This window comes from Lathyrus oleraceus, chromosome 2 (genome assembly GCF_024323335.1).
Source record: "Lathyrus oleraceus cultivar Zhongwan6 chromosome 2, CAAS_Psat_ZW6_1.0, whole genome shotgun sequence".
In the NCBI taxonomy this organism is placed as follows: Eukaryota; Viridiplantae; Streptophyta; class Magnoliopsida; order Fabales; family Fabaceae; genus Lathyrus; species Lathyrus oleraceus.
In genome coordinates this window covers 438,673,526-438,690,297 of record NC_066580.1, presented here as the reverse complement: position 1 = coordinate 438,690,297, position 16,772 = coordinate 438,673,526, and the positions used below count along the sequence as shown (strand labels likewise).

General features: G+C 34.7%; 1 protein-coding gene, 1 long non-coding RNA gene and 3 other non-coding genes across 12 annotated transcripts in view; 4 read left to right on the top strand and 1 right to left on the bottom strand.

Annotated features, from left to right (window-relative positions):
- The window catches only part of LOC127120117 (uncharacterized), a 32,848-nt gene extending 21,479 nt beyond the window's left edge, over nt 1–11,369 (bottom strand). Inside the window, exon 1 of the long non-coding RNA XR_007803108.1 lies at nt 11,259–11,369. This is a non-coding gene — a long non-coding RNA (uncharacterized LOC127120117). The remainder of the gene's footprint in view (nt 1–11,258) is intronic.
- LOC127120112 (uncharacterized) lies at nt 7,701–12,150 on the top strand. Of its 8 annotated transcripts, XR_007803098.1 has the most exons (6): nt 7,701–8,003; nt 8,468–8,509; nt 9,306–9,404; nt 9,487–9,629; nt 11,290–11,430; nt 11,518–12,150. XR_007803098.1 is itself a non-coding variant. In XM_051050502.1 (3 exons), exons 1-3 carry the CDS (start codon nt 7,836–7,838, stop codon nt 11,668–11,670), a joined length of 363 nt encoding a protein of 120 aa, XP_050906459.1. In that variant the 5' UTR covers nt 7,702–7,835; the 3' UTR covers nt 11,671–12,150. The 8 variants fall into 8 exon arrangements, 2 of the variants coding, with proteins under 2 accessions (XP_050906459.1, XP_050906460.1); XR_007803099.1 differs by lacking the exon at nt 11,518–12,150 and having other exon boundaries at nt 11,182–11,432; XR_007803100.1 differs by lacking the exons at nt 11,290–11,430; nt 11,518–12,150 and adding an exon at nt 11,185–11,254.
- Nucleotides 8,731–8,847, top strand: LOC127124651 (U5 spliceosomal RNA). The gene has a single exon (XR_007804117.1). It is a non-coding gene; the product is annotated as a U5 spliceosomal RNA (small nuclear RNA).
- Nucleotides 9,796–9,945, top strand: LOC127124428 (U4 spliceosomal RNA). Its single transcript, XR_007803919.1, has one exon. It is a non-coding gene; the product is annotated as a U4 spliceosomal RNA (small nuclear RNA).
- On the top strand, nt 10,504–10,664 carry LOC127124066 (U1 spliceosomal RNA). Its single transcript, XR_007803706.1, has one exon. It is a non-coding gene; the product is annotated as a U1 spliceosomal RNA (small nuclear RNA).
- Nucleotides 12,151–16,772: the final 4,622 nt, after the last annotated feature.

Below are 16,772 nucleotides of genomic sequence, written 5' to 3'. Positions count from 1 at the left end.
CTTACCACAGCGAAAACACCTCTTTACTTCAGCAGTGCATACATTACTCTTATGACCAGCCTGACCACACTTGAAGCAAACTATACCAGTAGGAGCACCTCCCCCACTAGCTCTCTGAGCCGGAGCAGCTCTTTGTCTCCCTTTTCCAGCTGGAACATCATACGGCTTGCCACGGTTTTGATGTTGCTTGCCTCTGCGGTCACTGACAATCTTGTAATGAGCATTATTGTCTTCTTCAAATATCCTGCAGCTATCAACCAAATCAGTAAAAATGCGTATCTTCCGATACCCAACAGCCTTCTTAATTTCAGAGCGCAATCCGTTCTCAAACTTGATGCACTTCGAAAATTCAGCACCACCACCAGTGTAATGAGGATAAAATTTGGACAACTCCACAAATTTCGCAGCATAATCAGTGACAAACATGTTTCCTTGCTTCAGCTCAAGGAATTCAATTTCCTTCTTACCACGGACATCTTCCGGATAATACTTCCTCAGAAATTCCCTACGGAATACATCCCAAGTAATGACTTCACCTGCCACGGTCAACCTCTCGTGAGTCTCTAGCCACCAGTCATCAGCTTCGACTGCTAGCATGTGAGTACCATACCGAACCTTCTGAGCTGGAGTGCAATCCATAACACGGAAGATTCTCTCAATCTCTTTCAACCATCCCAAGGCTGCATCTGGATCATGCTTCCCTTTAAACACCGGCGGATTCTCTCTCTGAAAAGTCGCCAAGCTACGTGACCCAGCATCACCACCAGCATTTGGCAAGTTCTGCACCGCTTGTGCCATTGCTTGCATTGCGGCAGCCATTGCAGCGTCATTCCTTCCAGCCATTTCAACTTATCAATACAACACAACTTAACGTTAGATTAATAACAATTACACAATTGTTAGACAGTAACGACACGACAACTGGCCGGACAGACCGACCTGCTCTGATACCACTAATGTAACACCCTTCTCATCACCCTTTCTGTGAAAAACTTAACCATCTTTCTTCTTAAACTTTTGTTTGGAAAACCTTTTTCTGGTACAAAGGAGCCGTTGCTACCTGTTGTGCAAGAAAATCGTATATCCCCAACAAGATTGTCACTCATTCCCATCTTCTTCTTGACCTTTTGCCAAGAAGTTCTCATCATCTTTTGTATGAGAAATCTGTCTGTACCTTTTGTCTTAACTGATGTTGAAGATTCTGTTTCTCTTGCTAAAGAGCAGTTGTTGTCTATTGCAAGAGAATGCCGCTTCTCAGTTGAGTTGCTTTCCTTTAGCAAGACACCTCTCTACCTTTTGCAGAAGGGCCCATTTCAATACTTCTTATCCGTGGGTACTTGCCTTTTGCAAATGCTCATCTCTTTTGCCGTCGTGGAATCCTGCGAGAATACCTCGATCACCTGTTGCATGCTAAGACATGATGGGGGAGGTGAGGAAAGGGCAATATGAAAAAGGATAAAAAGAAAGAATAAAAACATAAAGAAAAAAAAGAATGAGAAAGAAAAGGAATGAAAAGGAATAAAAGCTAAGAGAAAGACGAGAAATCATCAATCATATTGCATACGTCATGCACATCTAACCTCTCATATACACATCCACCAAATAACATTCAAATTCCTAGCAGCTGCCCTGCACAAAGACTGGCTTGTTCATCCCACATCCCAGTAAAGATCTCTTTACGACCTATCTTCGCATTTCATCCCATTTGTTCCTGGCGGGCAAATTTCCTGATATTCTAGTATTTAATCCCCTCCCACCTTGATTGTCTGGATGTCGTTGCTACCCGTACATTCAGGTCCGAGGAGATTAAAAAGAGGCAACTGTCATATGTAACACCCTTCTAAATACCCCAAATATTTAATTAAAACAACAGCATATAAATCAATATCAGAGTAATCATGCACCAAGGGTGTCACATAATACTTCACATAATTCACCGTAAAAATCAGTCATGCTCATTATTTAATCCAACATGAACACTTCTTTAAAAATTCGCAGCGGATAGAAACATTCAACATCTGTAATATCTTAAAATTAACATTTATTCAACAAATAAAACATCCCGTCCCGATGTTACATCTATCAGAGCATGACCCACTAAAACCACTCTAGACTTCAAGCACTAGCTTCTACTCAACTCACTGCTCGTTACCTGAAAAATATAACTGTAAGGGTGAGTTCCTCAATCGATATAACAAATATTATAAATCATCATGTTATGTTAAGTAACTTTACACGTTAATCACCCACATCATATCATGCATTCGGTAGCAGCATATTCAACTCAACATCATATTCAAACACAACGTAAATGCAACTCAAATGAGACTCGACTCTTCATGCATGTGGTACCATTTGGAGTAAAACTCCCAACTTAAAATCATTGCCAGTTTAGTGGGCATCAAGGCATAAGCCTTCAACTTTCAACTTAGAATTTTTTTGCTAATCCAGGCCAACGTGGTGTGAGCAAAAGCCCCATAATTTTGCCAATCCAGGCCAACGTGGTGTGAGCAAAAGCCCCGACTTAATGCATATGAATGTATATGGCATGTACGACTTGAAGTTCCACAACATAATAACAACGACAACATAACAGCTTTTTCAGCAACAACAACTTAAAAATCAACTTTGGCTCATCAGCCTACAACTCAGCATTTTCAACAAAACAACTTATATTCAACTTTGGCTCATCAGCCTACAACTTAATATTTTCCACAAAAACAACTTATCAACATATTTGCATCAACATTTCGCAACATAGACTCCACGAATTTATTTATCACAATTGGATACAATAGGCCAATCACCAATTACACTTACATCATAAAATCAACCATTTTTACATACTGCAACAGTGTTAACCGGTTAACGCTATAGGTTAACCGGTTAACGCAGGAAATTTACACTTCCAGGCAAAACGCAACAGTGTTAACCGGTTAACGCTATAGGTTAACCGGTTAACGCAGGCAAAACTCAACATTTTTCACAATTTATAACAGTGTTAACCGGTTAACACCCTGGGTTAACCGGTTAACGCAGGCGAAACAGCAGTTCCTGCGCTAACACAAGGCAGAATGCAGAGTTTCCGCATTTTCCGCCGTTGGAGGGCTTCCGGACCTCCGATTCAACTTCCGTAAAAAGCTATACGCTCAGAAATTCACAATACACTCAACACAAATTCAATTTCAGCTTTAATACAACTTATTCAACATAATTTCTCAGCATTCTAAATCCCAATTAGGGTCAATCGACGGCTTATCACTACCCATTACATGTTAATCGATAATACCCATTAAACGACGATAAACCCCCCTTACTTTAACAATCCGGCAACTCTTCGAGCTTCAAGCTTTTCCGTTCTCCAACCTTTGCTCTACAGCTCTTTGCCCTTTTCCTCTTCTCTACAGCTTCTCAGTTTTCACGTAAAAAAACCTTTTCCAAAAAATGAAAACCTTTTCTCTTATTCCACTTATATATTTTCCAATAATAATTATTATTCCAAAATAATAATAATAATCCAATAATTCAATTTATTTAATTAAATTATTAAATATATTATTAACTTAATTAAATAATTCTTTTACTTCATTTGGGGTGTTACATCATACCCCGAAATTCACCCTACCCTTCATAATAATCACATAGGCCACTAACCCTAATCATTTGCATATCCTCATAATCATTCATTTCATTTGAACAAGCATGGTTCGACACAAGAAGACATATGACTTGAATTCATGGCTTGTACTGGTACCTAGTGGATACCAAGACTCATCGGTAGTTTAAGGTGGATTAGGCAATCCAAACCTTGATCCCTTGGTGTATGCCATTGGTGAACAATTTCATTTTCTTGGTAAATTTCTTGATTTGAAGGCATTTGATCAGGCCTGACCATGCCTTGATCATCAGGGTTTTCCACGTATTTTGTTAATCAGGTGGCCATGTGGTTTTACACCTAATTTGATTCTTGATCCATGACCATTCTTGATCAGCCATTTGGTTCCTGATCACATGTTTCTTGGTGCATTGATACATTTATCCATTCATTTCACTAAACCATGGTTCAATCTGATTTGCAAGTCGTGTTAGTTGGATTCATCGGTTCATTGCATGTTATCATTATAGTCAGCATTATGTCATAATGTTTTTTCGAGTTGGTTTTAGCCTCAATTTGATTTTTACTTCCGATTAATCTTCGAAGTTTAAATTGAGTTTTGAGGTTGAATTTGATTAGTGGAATTTAAATTTGGTTTTAAAAATCATTTCATCTTTTTTCAAATTAATTCTAGGAGTTGCATTATTTTTAAAGTTCAATTTGATTTTTAACGCAAGGTTGATTTTCGAATAGAATTGATCTTTGAGTTTCTGATTAATTTTAGAGGTTATTGCATCGTTTTGAAAATCAAGTTCGGTTTCGATTTATTGTTAGAATTTCAATCATTTCGATTTAACCCATGTGGTTCAACCCATATCCATTTAATCAAAACACATCTATTCATTAACCAAAACCATAATCCAATTTGAATAACCATTTTTTCATATCCATTTTACATTACCCATTTTTCATTTTTCATTATCATTACCCAAAAACCACTTTTCATTTTATCATCACCCAAAAACCACTTTTCATTATCCATTACATATGAAAACCAAAACCATTATCAATTTAAAATAATTTCCAGGCCCATCCACCTATTTGTTTAAGCCCAATTCACATCCATGTATGACAAAAAAGTGAAAAGGGAGTACAACAACAGCAGCATAGCAGAAAGCAGGTGAAACATTGAGAGAACTATGGTTATTGGAAGGATTGTATGCGTATCCACATGAATTCTATTAATAGAAAAATATGGAGAGTCATCCAAAATGGTCCATTTGAAATAACTATGACCAATGCAAGTAGTGTTGTTGTACCTAAGCCGGAAGTACAATGGGATGCAGAAGATGAGAAAAAGTGGTATTGTGATTAAAAGGCAAAGAATATTCTAATCTCCGCTTTAGGATTGATGAACATTATTGTGTCTCTCATTGTGAAACCACTAAAATTATGTGGGACTCATTACAAGCTGGCCATGAGGGTACAAATGAGGTCAACCAAGCTAGAATCGACATTTTAAATCAACAGTTTGAACTCTTTAACATGAAGCATGGTGAAACCATTACCGATCGAAAGAGATTCAATCATCTTATAAATCGTTCGAATGCACTTGGCAAGGCAATTTCCACTTATATTGTTACTAACAAAATTTTGAGATGTCTTAATAGGGACTGTCACTGCCATCAAGAAAGCTAACAACCTATTGACTTCATACACTATAATTTTATTTGGTAAGCTTGAAGAACACGAGCAAGAGCTCCTTAGCTTAGAGAAGCATGAGAAGAAAGTTAAGAAAGAAAATAACAAAGAAAAAGAGGTGGAAAAGAAGTTTATTGCTCTTGTGGCTTCTAGTTCCAGGTCCTCAATAAAAGAGCATGACGAAAGTGGATCTAGTGATAATGAGAAGTCAAATGATGAGGAAATGGGGCTTCTTGTTAAACGGTATTGTCATACCCTAAATTTTGCCCTCCCATTTTCATCTGACTATTGGTTTGTGACTCATCTACATACCACCTGCATTCATTCACAATTGCATAGTAATAACAAACATCATTGATTCAAGGGTTATTAAGTATGATACTGAAGTGAAGTTGGATCGATAGTAATGGTTAGTTCATTTCGTGTGAATCAAATTTGTGGAAATCTAATCTTCAACATATGATTATGGTTATGTTGTTACATCATGGCATTGTGTATTGAAGTTACTTAGTGATTATCTTGGGCTTAGATTGGCGGCACAACGCTTCATTCAAGAGATTAAGAGATACAATTTCGAGAAATTCAAATATTCAAATTTGGAGGAAGCCATTCTTCTTAAAAACCAATTTACCACTCCATTCATTTAAGAATCCATTTCATTACAAAATCATCGATCATCTTACAAAATATCCAAACTACAAAATAAATTACACAAGGAAAATCCTTATTTGAAAAAGTCAACCAACCATCCTATACTTTATTCGTTTCATTTCTCCATGAGTCTTTCATGTTCAAGCTTCTGCATCATGCCCGAGTGTAGTTCAATACCACATCATGAGTTAGACCTGCAAAAACATACCAAATCACATACATGATAGGTCATCAAGAGAAATGCATATCCTATGTGTTCACATGAGCCAACATACCACCAAATAGATTAAAGAAAACCTTTTTTTCGTGCATGTAACCGGTTACCAAAAACTAGGTAACCAATTACACCTCCCCAACATGTCATTCAAGTTGCATGTTTTCACATCTTTTTCCTGCATGTAATCGGTTATACCAAATCATGTAACCGATTACATCACCTAAAAATAGCCACAGAACACATTTTTCGTGTGTGTACCGATTACACCAAATCATGTAACCGGTTATACCTGAACCAGAAGGCCAAAATACTGCATTTTTCAGCATTGCAGAGGTTGTTTTCTATTCGAAAATTCACTCATAAATCAGTTCCAATTCGCATTGCAATTTGCATTCAATTATGCAACAACAAGTCAACCACTTTATACTACACTAATTCACTGGGATGTTGAACCACATGCAGGTCATCTAATAAATCACAAAATCTTCAATTTGCGAACTTTGTTGGTTATAATGACATATGAGATGTCTAATTTGGTGAGGATATTTCTTTTGAAGAAACGAAGGATACTGTGACGCATTATCTTTATTAAAGATTCAAACTCTATCTAGTCCGTGAAATAATCGACGACAATAACTAAATACTTTAATCAATATAAGACTATTTGAAAAAGTCTAATATTTTCATCCCTAACTAGGCAAACGATTAAGGGGAGAATAAAATATTCAATTTTATTGGTGGGATAATGAGTACGTAAGGAGTAAATATGATATAATAAATTAAAGAGAAATGATATCTCTACACCATATTCCTACACCCACACCATATATTTTTTATTATTAATTTCTCTCTCTTCATATCAATCAATTTTGATAAAAAATATTTATTATCAAAAAATATTTATTATGTAAATATTTATTAACCAATTTCATAATTTTTTTAATATATAAATATATTTATAAAAAAATATTATTTTTTAATATTATTTTTTATTATGTAAATATTTATTAACCAATTTCATAATTTTTTTAACCAACTTTATAACTTATATTAACCAATTTTGGTGGCTATTCAAAATTATTTAATGTCTGGACGTTCATTAACCAACTTCGTCACTTCATTAACCAATTTTTTACATTTAATTAACCAACTTTTTTTCACTATTTTAAGTCACTGTTCATAGACACTGTTCACGCATACTGTTCACGTACTGTTCACGCGTACTGTTCAAACACTGTTCATGTACTGTTCATAAAAATATTATTTTATTTTTAAAATACACTGTTCACCGTATAAATACGGTGAACAGTGTATACGGTGTAAGTATTTGGTGTAGGAAGTGGTGTAGGAATAGCATTGCTGTAAATTAAATTTAAAATTAATCTTATCATATTTTATTAGTTAAAATTTTGATCATGAATTTGAGTTTAATTAGAAAATGATAAAGATAAAAAACAAGTGATTGATTTATTCATAAAAAATATAATTAAAAAAATGAAAATTTAATAAAATATAATATATAATTGAACATTTTTGGTTAAGTGGCAACAATACAATGAACTAAAATAAAACACTTTACCAAACCAACAGGAAAGGAAAAGCATTTTGTCATAAACGTTTTGTCTTCCTCTGTAGTTCATGATGATTTTGATAAATGGAGCATGAATCTCAATGTTACTCTTATGCTTTGAAGAAGGAAACCGAGCAAGTTGTCTTTGGGAAAGGGAAAGGATTCTAGGTCTCTCGTTTTTACTGTTTCCAGCTTCTCGTTTTTACTGTTTCCATTTCTATTTGGGAAAGGGAAGCTTCCATGCATGTTCTCTCTTTGAAGCAAGCAAGGTAAACAATACAATTCCATTCTCAAAAAATCACCTTATATTCATAAATATTTGCAAATGATGTTTTGGGTCGGTTGAAAAAAGGGTTTTGAGTCTGTATTAACTTGCCATGTAAAATTGCTTCTCAAATCTCATCATCCATCCATGTTAATTTAGGGATAAACACCACCAGGCTAGAATTGAGGTTTCGAAAGAAAGATCCTATAGTTCTATGCAACACCGACACCTCTGAAAAAATGTGTGTGTCGGACACATATACCGACATTTGTGATTATATTTAATTTATTCATTTTTTAAATTATTATCGGTGTCGCCGGTGTAGTTTAGTCTAAAAGAAATATGTTGTTTGGCAGTGCTCAGTTTGTATACTCCATAGCTATCACCTTGTTTTGCAATGAAGAGTACTATCTTCTTGAATGAAATATGTTAAGCCTAACTAAGGTAAATCCTCTTTATCTTCTACAGGATTCTTTTGTATGCTACAGGATTCTTTTGATCATGAAAATGGTGAGGGTTTTAAAGATTGTTACGATGCAAGTTGAGTTTTTATTCATGTGCTGTATTTGCATTGAAGTTCATTTGTTGCTATAGATTGGGATACTTTAGTAATTAAAAGTAGGGGTCAAGTGAGTGGGTATCATACTCAAGTCCCACATCTTCTACTGCATAAAAGAAACTATAGTGCTTACATATAAAATGAAAGCACCTCTCATTGCTATCATTTACGGAGCCGTGTGATGATGACATAGCGAACTATTCTTTCGCCTTTTACTAAAGAATACCGTGTCAGCGTCACAATTAGCGGCATACGCTAGTTTTTGGAAGAGTTCTCAATTTTGAGGGCTCTGCAATTTAGTTCAACTTTCTCAATGTTCATTGAAGATTCTTAAGCTTGATTTCTGTCCATGGTTTTCTAGTAACTTATTTGAATATTTCACAAACCACATTATTATTCATTAGTATTTTTAAATTTAATAGGAAATGTGTATTACTACAAGGTCTTCCGGGAAACTAGATGTCAGTATTTTACAGCTGAATGATAATCTTTCTGTTATGCTCTTTGAAGTGAGAAATCTTTAGAAGTGAGAAAACAAGATTAAGAAGTGAGAAATGTGATAATCTTTCAGTATTTTACACTTTAGAAGTGAGAAAACAAGATTAAGAATTTGTTATGCTGGCCTTTGAAAATCATAATCAGATCACTTACCATATGCTTCAACTTTAGACAAATGGAATAATACAAGAGAAGAGACTCTTAGACCCACTTGATATTGATGATTGACTAGTTTTTAAACATTATCAGTTGTCTCCTTCCCACTGAAGTTGTTACTTTTTATACTCTTAAGTGAAATCCAGTGATTGGAATAAATCGTTTAGCTCAATACAGCTCCCCTGTTGCAAGGTGAGTTCTTATTCATGCGCTATGTTTGCGTTAAATTACTTCGATTATGTTATTTTCATGTCAATGTTTGTACAAATGTTAGATTAAGCTTCGGTCAGCGTGCTTCATGATTCCATCAACACATCTTTGTCTCCTAAAGATTTTTCCACCGAAAGCCTTCGGATGTAGAAAAAGTAGGGGTCAAAGCTGGGAGTTGAAGATTGTCATTTTGTGGCTGGATTATAAGTAAGTAAAATTCAATAACTTTGGTACTTGTTTGATGACGGGGTTATTTTTCTACTATTTGCTTGTCTTAGTTGTTGCCAAAACTTCTAAGTCCCATATTGCTAATGAGAGGAATTAGATAAGCTTGAAGTTATATAAAAAGGAAGCTTATTCTTCATTCAATTCTATCTTTGCGCTTGGGGCAATGACGCAGCTAGTGAGGTTCTAACCGAGGCGCGTCTATTGCTGGTTGAAAACTATTTCCAAACCCCCTCTTAGGCTTGAGGTAACTCAAGCCTTTGAGAATTTCTGGAAGGGCTCCCTTAGGGGTAAAGTCCTACAACATTAGTTAAATATATTTGTATTTTTTTTGTGATATACTTTTTAAGTCTGTATTATTGATACTCTATTTTTTTCAATTTATTCAAACTTTATTTTTATTTTAGCATAAAATATAATATTGCAACTAACATTATAGTAGCAAATTAACATTGATCTATGTTTTCAAGATTAAAAACGTTAACTTGAAACTAAATAAAAACTGATATAAATTGTAAGATTTGACCTGAGTTGATTTCATAACAAGAGCAAAGTTATGCATATAAATCCTAATGGAGGTTGCAAATGTGAGTTGTTGTATGAATTGTTGATCTGCTAAGTTGTAAGTAGGGGTCAAGTTGGTGTATGAATTGTTGATATGCTAAGTTGATATAAACGGTGTACATACAACTTCAACACTAAATCTTGGGAACAAATACGTCTTAGTAGTTTAGATTTAAATGATGATTATCTTTCACACAAAAATATCATGTTAACACTAGTCCCACATCGGAATTGTTAGAGTGAATAGTACGGAACATGAGGTATAAAGAACAAGCGTGTGATTCATTGCAACATACTTACCTGGATGGGGTCAATGGATGATCATCAAGGTCCATGGCCTAGGCAAGTGACCTCCATTGCACTTAGGAGGTGTGCTAGCCTAAGGTCTACCCAAGTGGTGGAGCCTACATCATAATTTGTTGCTGTGGGGGCCTGCGTTCGCGCGGCCCCCTTCCAAAATAAGTTCAATAGTTTTAGGGATTTTGGATCCTATATTTGGTGGTTTAGTGAAAAAGTAGAGTGTGTATATGTCCATTAATTTGTAGAGGGTCACTTGCCTCAAAGTTAAGAAAGAAAAATCACTTTTTTAGTTGTTATGTTAAGCCTTAAAAATGGAAAGGGACCTTAAAAGGACATACAATGATAATCTGTGGGTCTGTTATCACAAAAGGACATACAATGATAATCTGTGGGTCTGTTATCACAAAAAAATTGTACTGTTGCAAAAACGAAAAGGTAAAAAGTGATCTTATGTACTGGTCTCCTTAGAACTATAGCATAGATCCTGTTCAAGTCAGGCCTTGCTTATTCATGCTCAGATTTCAACAATCTTGGGCCACATTGTTAATATGTTTCTAAAGTGCTTTTCTTATTTAGCATTAGTTCATTTCCTTGATCAATTTTAAGTTAATCATATGGAGATTTTCATTAAAAATTGCATGGTTTTTACAAAGAACTTTTTTCACATCAGAAGAATTCTTCTTTTGGATGGGGCAAATGAGGGTTTGGTTATTGTGTCATATTCTAGCGGAGTGAGTTTTAGAGAACCTTTTAAAAACCAATTAATGGAGTTCTTCAGGAACACTTGTGGATGAGAAGATTTCAGAGGAAGATATGGAGTTGTCTTCTTCCCTCAGTGAAATCTGATGTTTGGCAGGAACACTTGTGTATCTTCTTTCATTGGTGTTTTTGAATGAAATATGTTAAGTCTAACACTAAGGTACAAGATTGTTTTGTATGCTATAGCCATGGTGGTAGATTTTGATCATGAAAATTGTGAGGTATTTTTGGTTTCTCTTTGTTTCAGGTGAAAAGAACAAAACATGACGAATCAGAGCTAAGCTACGGTCTGCCCGTAGCCAGCGTTACGTCCCGTAGCACACCAGAAGCTGTCTCATATTCCATTTTCACAACAGGGTTCGGACTGCTTAAGCTGTTTTATTTCTGCATCAAACACTAATTTTAAGCCATTCTTAATAGATTTTAGGCCTTCTGGTGTGTCACTTACAAGCAACTAGACATACTTAAATCAAACATCAAGCCTTATAGTGGTACCTTGATGGAGTTCTCAGGAGACAATGCAGAAGGCACGAGATTCCTTGAATTGTGACTTTCATGGTCGATGTGTGAAAAATTTCATTTCTGAAAAGGATTTTGATGGTCGATGAAACGTTGGCATACAACCTCGCCATTGTAAGTAGACACATGCTAAATTCAATTTGAGACCTTGTATCAAAACCCCACTTAGCAACCTCAAGAATATTTTTATGGAGTCCAACGTACATGCCCGAAATGTTCTCAATATTTGGTGATTATTGTTCCTTTATTTTTCTGCTTGTATAGAATTCCTAACTTCACATTACATGTTTGTTTGAAAGTTCACAACAATGCCATGAGCAAAATTAGATATACATTCTAAACAAAATTTAACTTTTCGTTATTTTGTTGTTGTTGATGTGCTAAAAGAATACAAGGATGACTATAATTTGTTTCGAGGAAAAACAATTCTGCTAGTGAAAAACACTTACTTTTATCAATAACCTCTAGTTTCACTTCTGAAATAGAATCCCCGAAAAACGATTAAAGCCTAAAAAATTCATAAATGCACTCCAAAAATCAAGTAAAATGACTTAAAAAGAGTAATGGCAACAAAATCAATGATAACGACGAAGTGAAAGAGTGTTGTCCTACATGAGGTGCATGCTTTTGGAATTGGTGTCCTTTTTGCCCTGCGAAACCCCGTTCTTTTTCCAGCATATGTGAGGCCGCGAAACTCCGTGTGTTTATGGACAATATTATAGACAAAATTGATCCTTGGATCATTTTTTATAGGAGCGTGCATAATATCCACAAAAATTACCTCTTAATACTTGTATTTGAATCCTGTAATGCATAAAAATGGCATTAGATAGACAACCTAGATCCATGACTAAGTTTTACTTTAAACATAGACATGGTATCAGACCTCATTCCTCCAATATGAATTGAGAACTATGAGACCATCCAACTTCCATCCAGCGTGTTCCTCAGCAAATGACCTTTTGCTTCGTTGAAATTTTACGTGAGTAACTCTTTGATTTGTTTGCTTCCCATAAACAATACCTTTGGAAACCAGTATCTTCCCATAAAAAAACACTAAGATCAAATCATAGTAAAATCAAAATCAAATATGAAATAGTAACATTATGTAACTCATGACAAATCTCGTTACAAAACATAAATGCTAGTATGAAATTTGACAATGTTAGAAATTGGCGCAAAATAAGGCCCACTTCAACATACAAGACACTGAAAATTATGATGTAAGGTTCGCGTAGAATCAGTGTATTGAAACAATGGAGCATTTAACCTACCACCCCCTCTTTTATACCTGGTACCCCCATCTTTTCATATTGACGAAACTTTCTCTGCTATTATTTACCAATTAAAATTAACATTTCTTCAAAACATGTTGACTACAAGTCAGGGAGATTTATGTCGAAGTTGAGATGTTGTAATCACCATGTTGAAGTTGCAGCTAAGTTTAATCAGAGCCTGGTTTCAAAAAAGTATTATCAATATTAAGTATCGGTATAACACTCCATTTTATGCCAACTTGCACAGTTTTGTTTCGAGACAGTGTATACAACACATTGAAAAAGAACTAAAAAGGGTAAAACTGGTTGGTGCAAACCAAGATGCATGTGGTTGTTTCATTAGAACAACACATGTGTTATTGTGTGTGTGTCAACTTGTCGGTTTCCAAATACAAGGCAATCTTGTTCCTTTAGAACTGATTCATAGTTTTTCGAAGAAATTACACATTGAAGAGCATGATGTCAATCATGAAGAAAGTCGTACACAATTGGATTTAGAAATAGAGTGTGAAGAGTTGAAGAAATATTTCTGTAATTTGGATATCATAGGCCATAAAGTGTTGAAAAAAAAGGTTCGGGAACTAACACATCCATCCATAACTTCTATGTTTCCACATTCGATGAAGTACAAGCCAAAGATGGGAGTCAAGAAGAGCAAAAAAGGTCAAGAAAGTGATGTGCATCATGATCCTTCACAATAGGAGTATGGTGAGAGCTTATAGGGGATTCAGACTATAAAGAGATCATGCATAAAACCAACTGAAAGTCAACCGTCAAGTATGCCAGCTAGAAGTCAATCGTCAACTGCTTCTTCGAGAGATGTTTACTTGTCCAAGTTTCCTGATTTATTACATCCATGATTCCACACATTGATTACATTGTTGGTGTGAGTGATGATGGAAATTTTGGTTTTCATACTATTGTAGCTTTTATTGGATGGGATGAAGAGTCGTGGCCTTTGATTCGAACACAATTAGATACTAAAGTTCATCAACAACCTCAATTGTTTTCCAATTTGTTCTATGACACGGTCTTTACATTTAGGAGTGTGTTACGAGTAGAACACTTGGGTGTGCAGGATATTGATAATGGGTTACCCTATTACTTGTAGATACAATGTCGTATTTGTCTCTCTGTCGAAGAGACTTAACATCACATTTTTCCCTCTTGCCTTAGCTCCACCTATGTATACGAGCAGTCATAAAATCATTGTTGTTGGTTTTGTCAACCACAATAATTGGGTTCGTATAAAGTTGAAACCTTATTGTCCTTTGTCTCTCGTCATTGAGCGTTGGAGACAAAATTGTATTAAAGATGCAAAAGCATGAGAATCAGCACATGTGAGACGCATTAGGCACTAGAAAGATAAAGTTATGAGGTTATCCTAATTTATTTTGTATTCTTGTATGTAGCAGTGTTTTTAATATATGCATATATTTTATCGGTTTTTTTTTTATCGAATCAATTATTCTAGAAAAATTAATGAAGGGAAAAATGAACAATTTTTACTAAATGTATACCAGAAATGTCATAATTTTCAAAATTTTCTATTAAATATCAGAAATTTTACAATTTCCATAATTTTATGATAATTATCGAAAATTTTACAATTTCCGGTAATAGAGCACATGTCTTCACCGAAAATTTCAGAAGTTCTAGTATGTATATATTGAGTTTTCTAAATTATCATTACATTTACCTTTGTAACGGTAAAAAAATGTAATTTTCAAAAAAATTCGGAAAATACTCAAAATTTCTGGTACGCCCTGGCACGTTTTGAAATTTTCGGTATTTAATGAAAGGTATAACAGTAAAACTGCTCTAAATGTGAGGGTGCTAGGTACAATTGGGGATGACATGTTAAACACTCGAAACAGTGACATTCATGACAAAATCAAACTTTGTGAAAAAAAAATAATACTACCTCTGGTCCAATTTATAAAAGACACACTCTACTTTTTAGATACGTTAAATAATTAACGTGTTTAGTTCATATATTATCCATTTATTGGTTATTTAATGTATTTAAAAAGTAAGTTGTCTATTATGAATAGGACAAAGGTAGTATAACGATAAAGTACCCATTATGACAGAGACGGTGGAACTTGGAAGTGCAAAGTCACAACAAAACAGAGAGTTAGGTTTTGAAATATGAAATGCATGATGAGGTTTCTTCTTGCCATCCCCCATTTTTGACCTAGCACCCACATATTTTGTAATAATGACAATTTTATCCTTCACATTATTTACCTTCCAAATTTTTACATTCCATAAAAAAAAATTCTCTCTATAAAAATCGAAAGAGACTAAAAATATGGTATGAAATTTTTTGTGAGACAGTATTTTTGGCAAAAATCCAGAAATCTCTTGAATTTTTTGCAAAGATTCAGAACCTGTTGAAGTTTTACTGATTTTTTTAATTATTTCTAGATTTTTAGTAAAACTTTGAATACGTTTTGGAGTTTTACCCTTTTTTAAAGAAAAATCTGGAATTTGCAAGATTCTACCGTCATTATTACCAAAGCTTTCCACAAATAAGACAAATTTTGTTGTATACGGATTCTTTTTTTGCATAAACCCAAAAATCTGATAGTTAAGTATGCTTCAATTGTGCGGTCTTGATCCCGATGGTTCCCATGTGAATTTTACTCAATTTTCACCATTGATGTTGTGTGTTTTACATAAATGGTTCCTTTATATTAATGATATCTCTGACATTGATAATTTGTTTTGTATATGTTGTAAATGTCTGATTTTTCCCTTTTTACCTGACGTTTTGGCATGGGCTCAGTCTGTTGGTAAACAACATGGTATTATTGATGTTACTATTCGTTCTAATACCACAAATGAGATAAGAGATATAAAAAAAACTGATTATGGGTTGTGAGAGAGGAGGAAATTATCAGAAGAATGATGCAATTGCAGGAAGTTATACTTTGAAAGTGAAATGTCCATTTATGTTGCAATCTATGCCGATTGGAAGCAGTTGGAAGGTTACAGTTAGGTGTGAGTTTCACAATCATACACTTTCTAAGGACTTAGATGGGAATGACATATTAGGTCGTTTAGAAGATCATGAAAGAAAGTTTGTGATTGACATGACCAGATACAATATGGCTCCCAGATACATAGTTCCTGCTTTGAAAGATAGAGATCGAAAAAACCTAATGAGTGTTACCTAAGTCTACAAGACAAGATCTACATACAGGATGAGTAAGAGAGGTTCGTTGACTGAAATCTAACATCCTCTAAGTCAGAGTACGAAGAGATCATGTATAAAACCAACTGAAAATCAACTGTGTAACGCGTCTTCAAAACTAAAATATTTGTCTCACATTCCTATCTTCTTGCATTAGTACATTGATTACATTGTTGATGTGGAAGACGTTGGACATTGTGATTTTTGGCTATTGCAGTTTTACTTGGATGGTGCGAAGAGTCTTGATATTTAGTTCAAATGCAGTTAGATACTGAAGTTTATTAACACCATCAATTGTATTCCAATTTGTTCTATGATACGACACCGAAAGTTAGGAGTGTGTTGCGGGTAGCTAGCTTCGGTGTGCTGGATCGTGAGAAGTGGATGATGATTTTTGATATGGGTTACTCTATTGCTTCTAGATATAATGTTATATTGGTCTTGTTGTCCAGGAACCCTAACATTACATTATTCCCATCAGTGAATGCTTCATGCATAGCTTTAAGT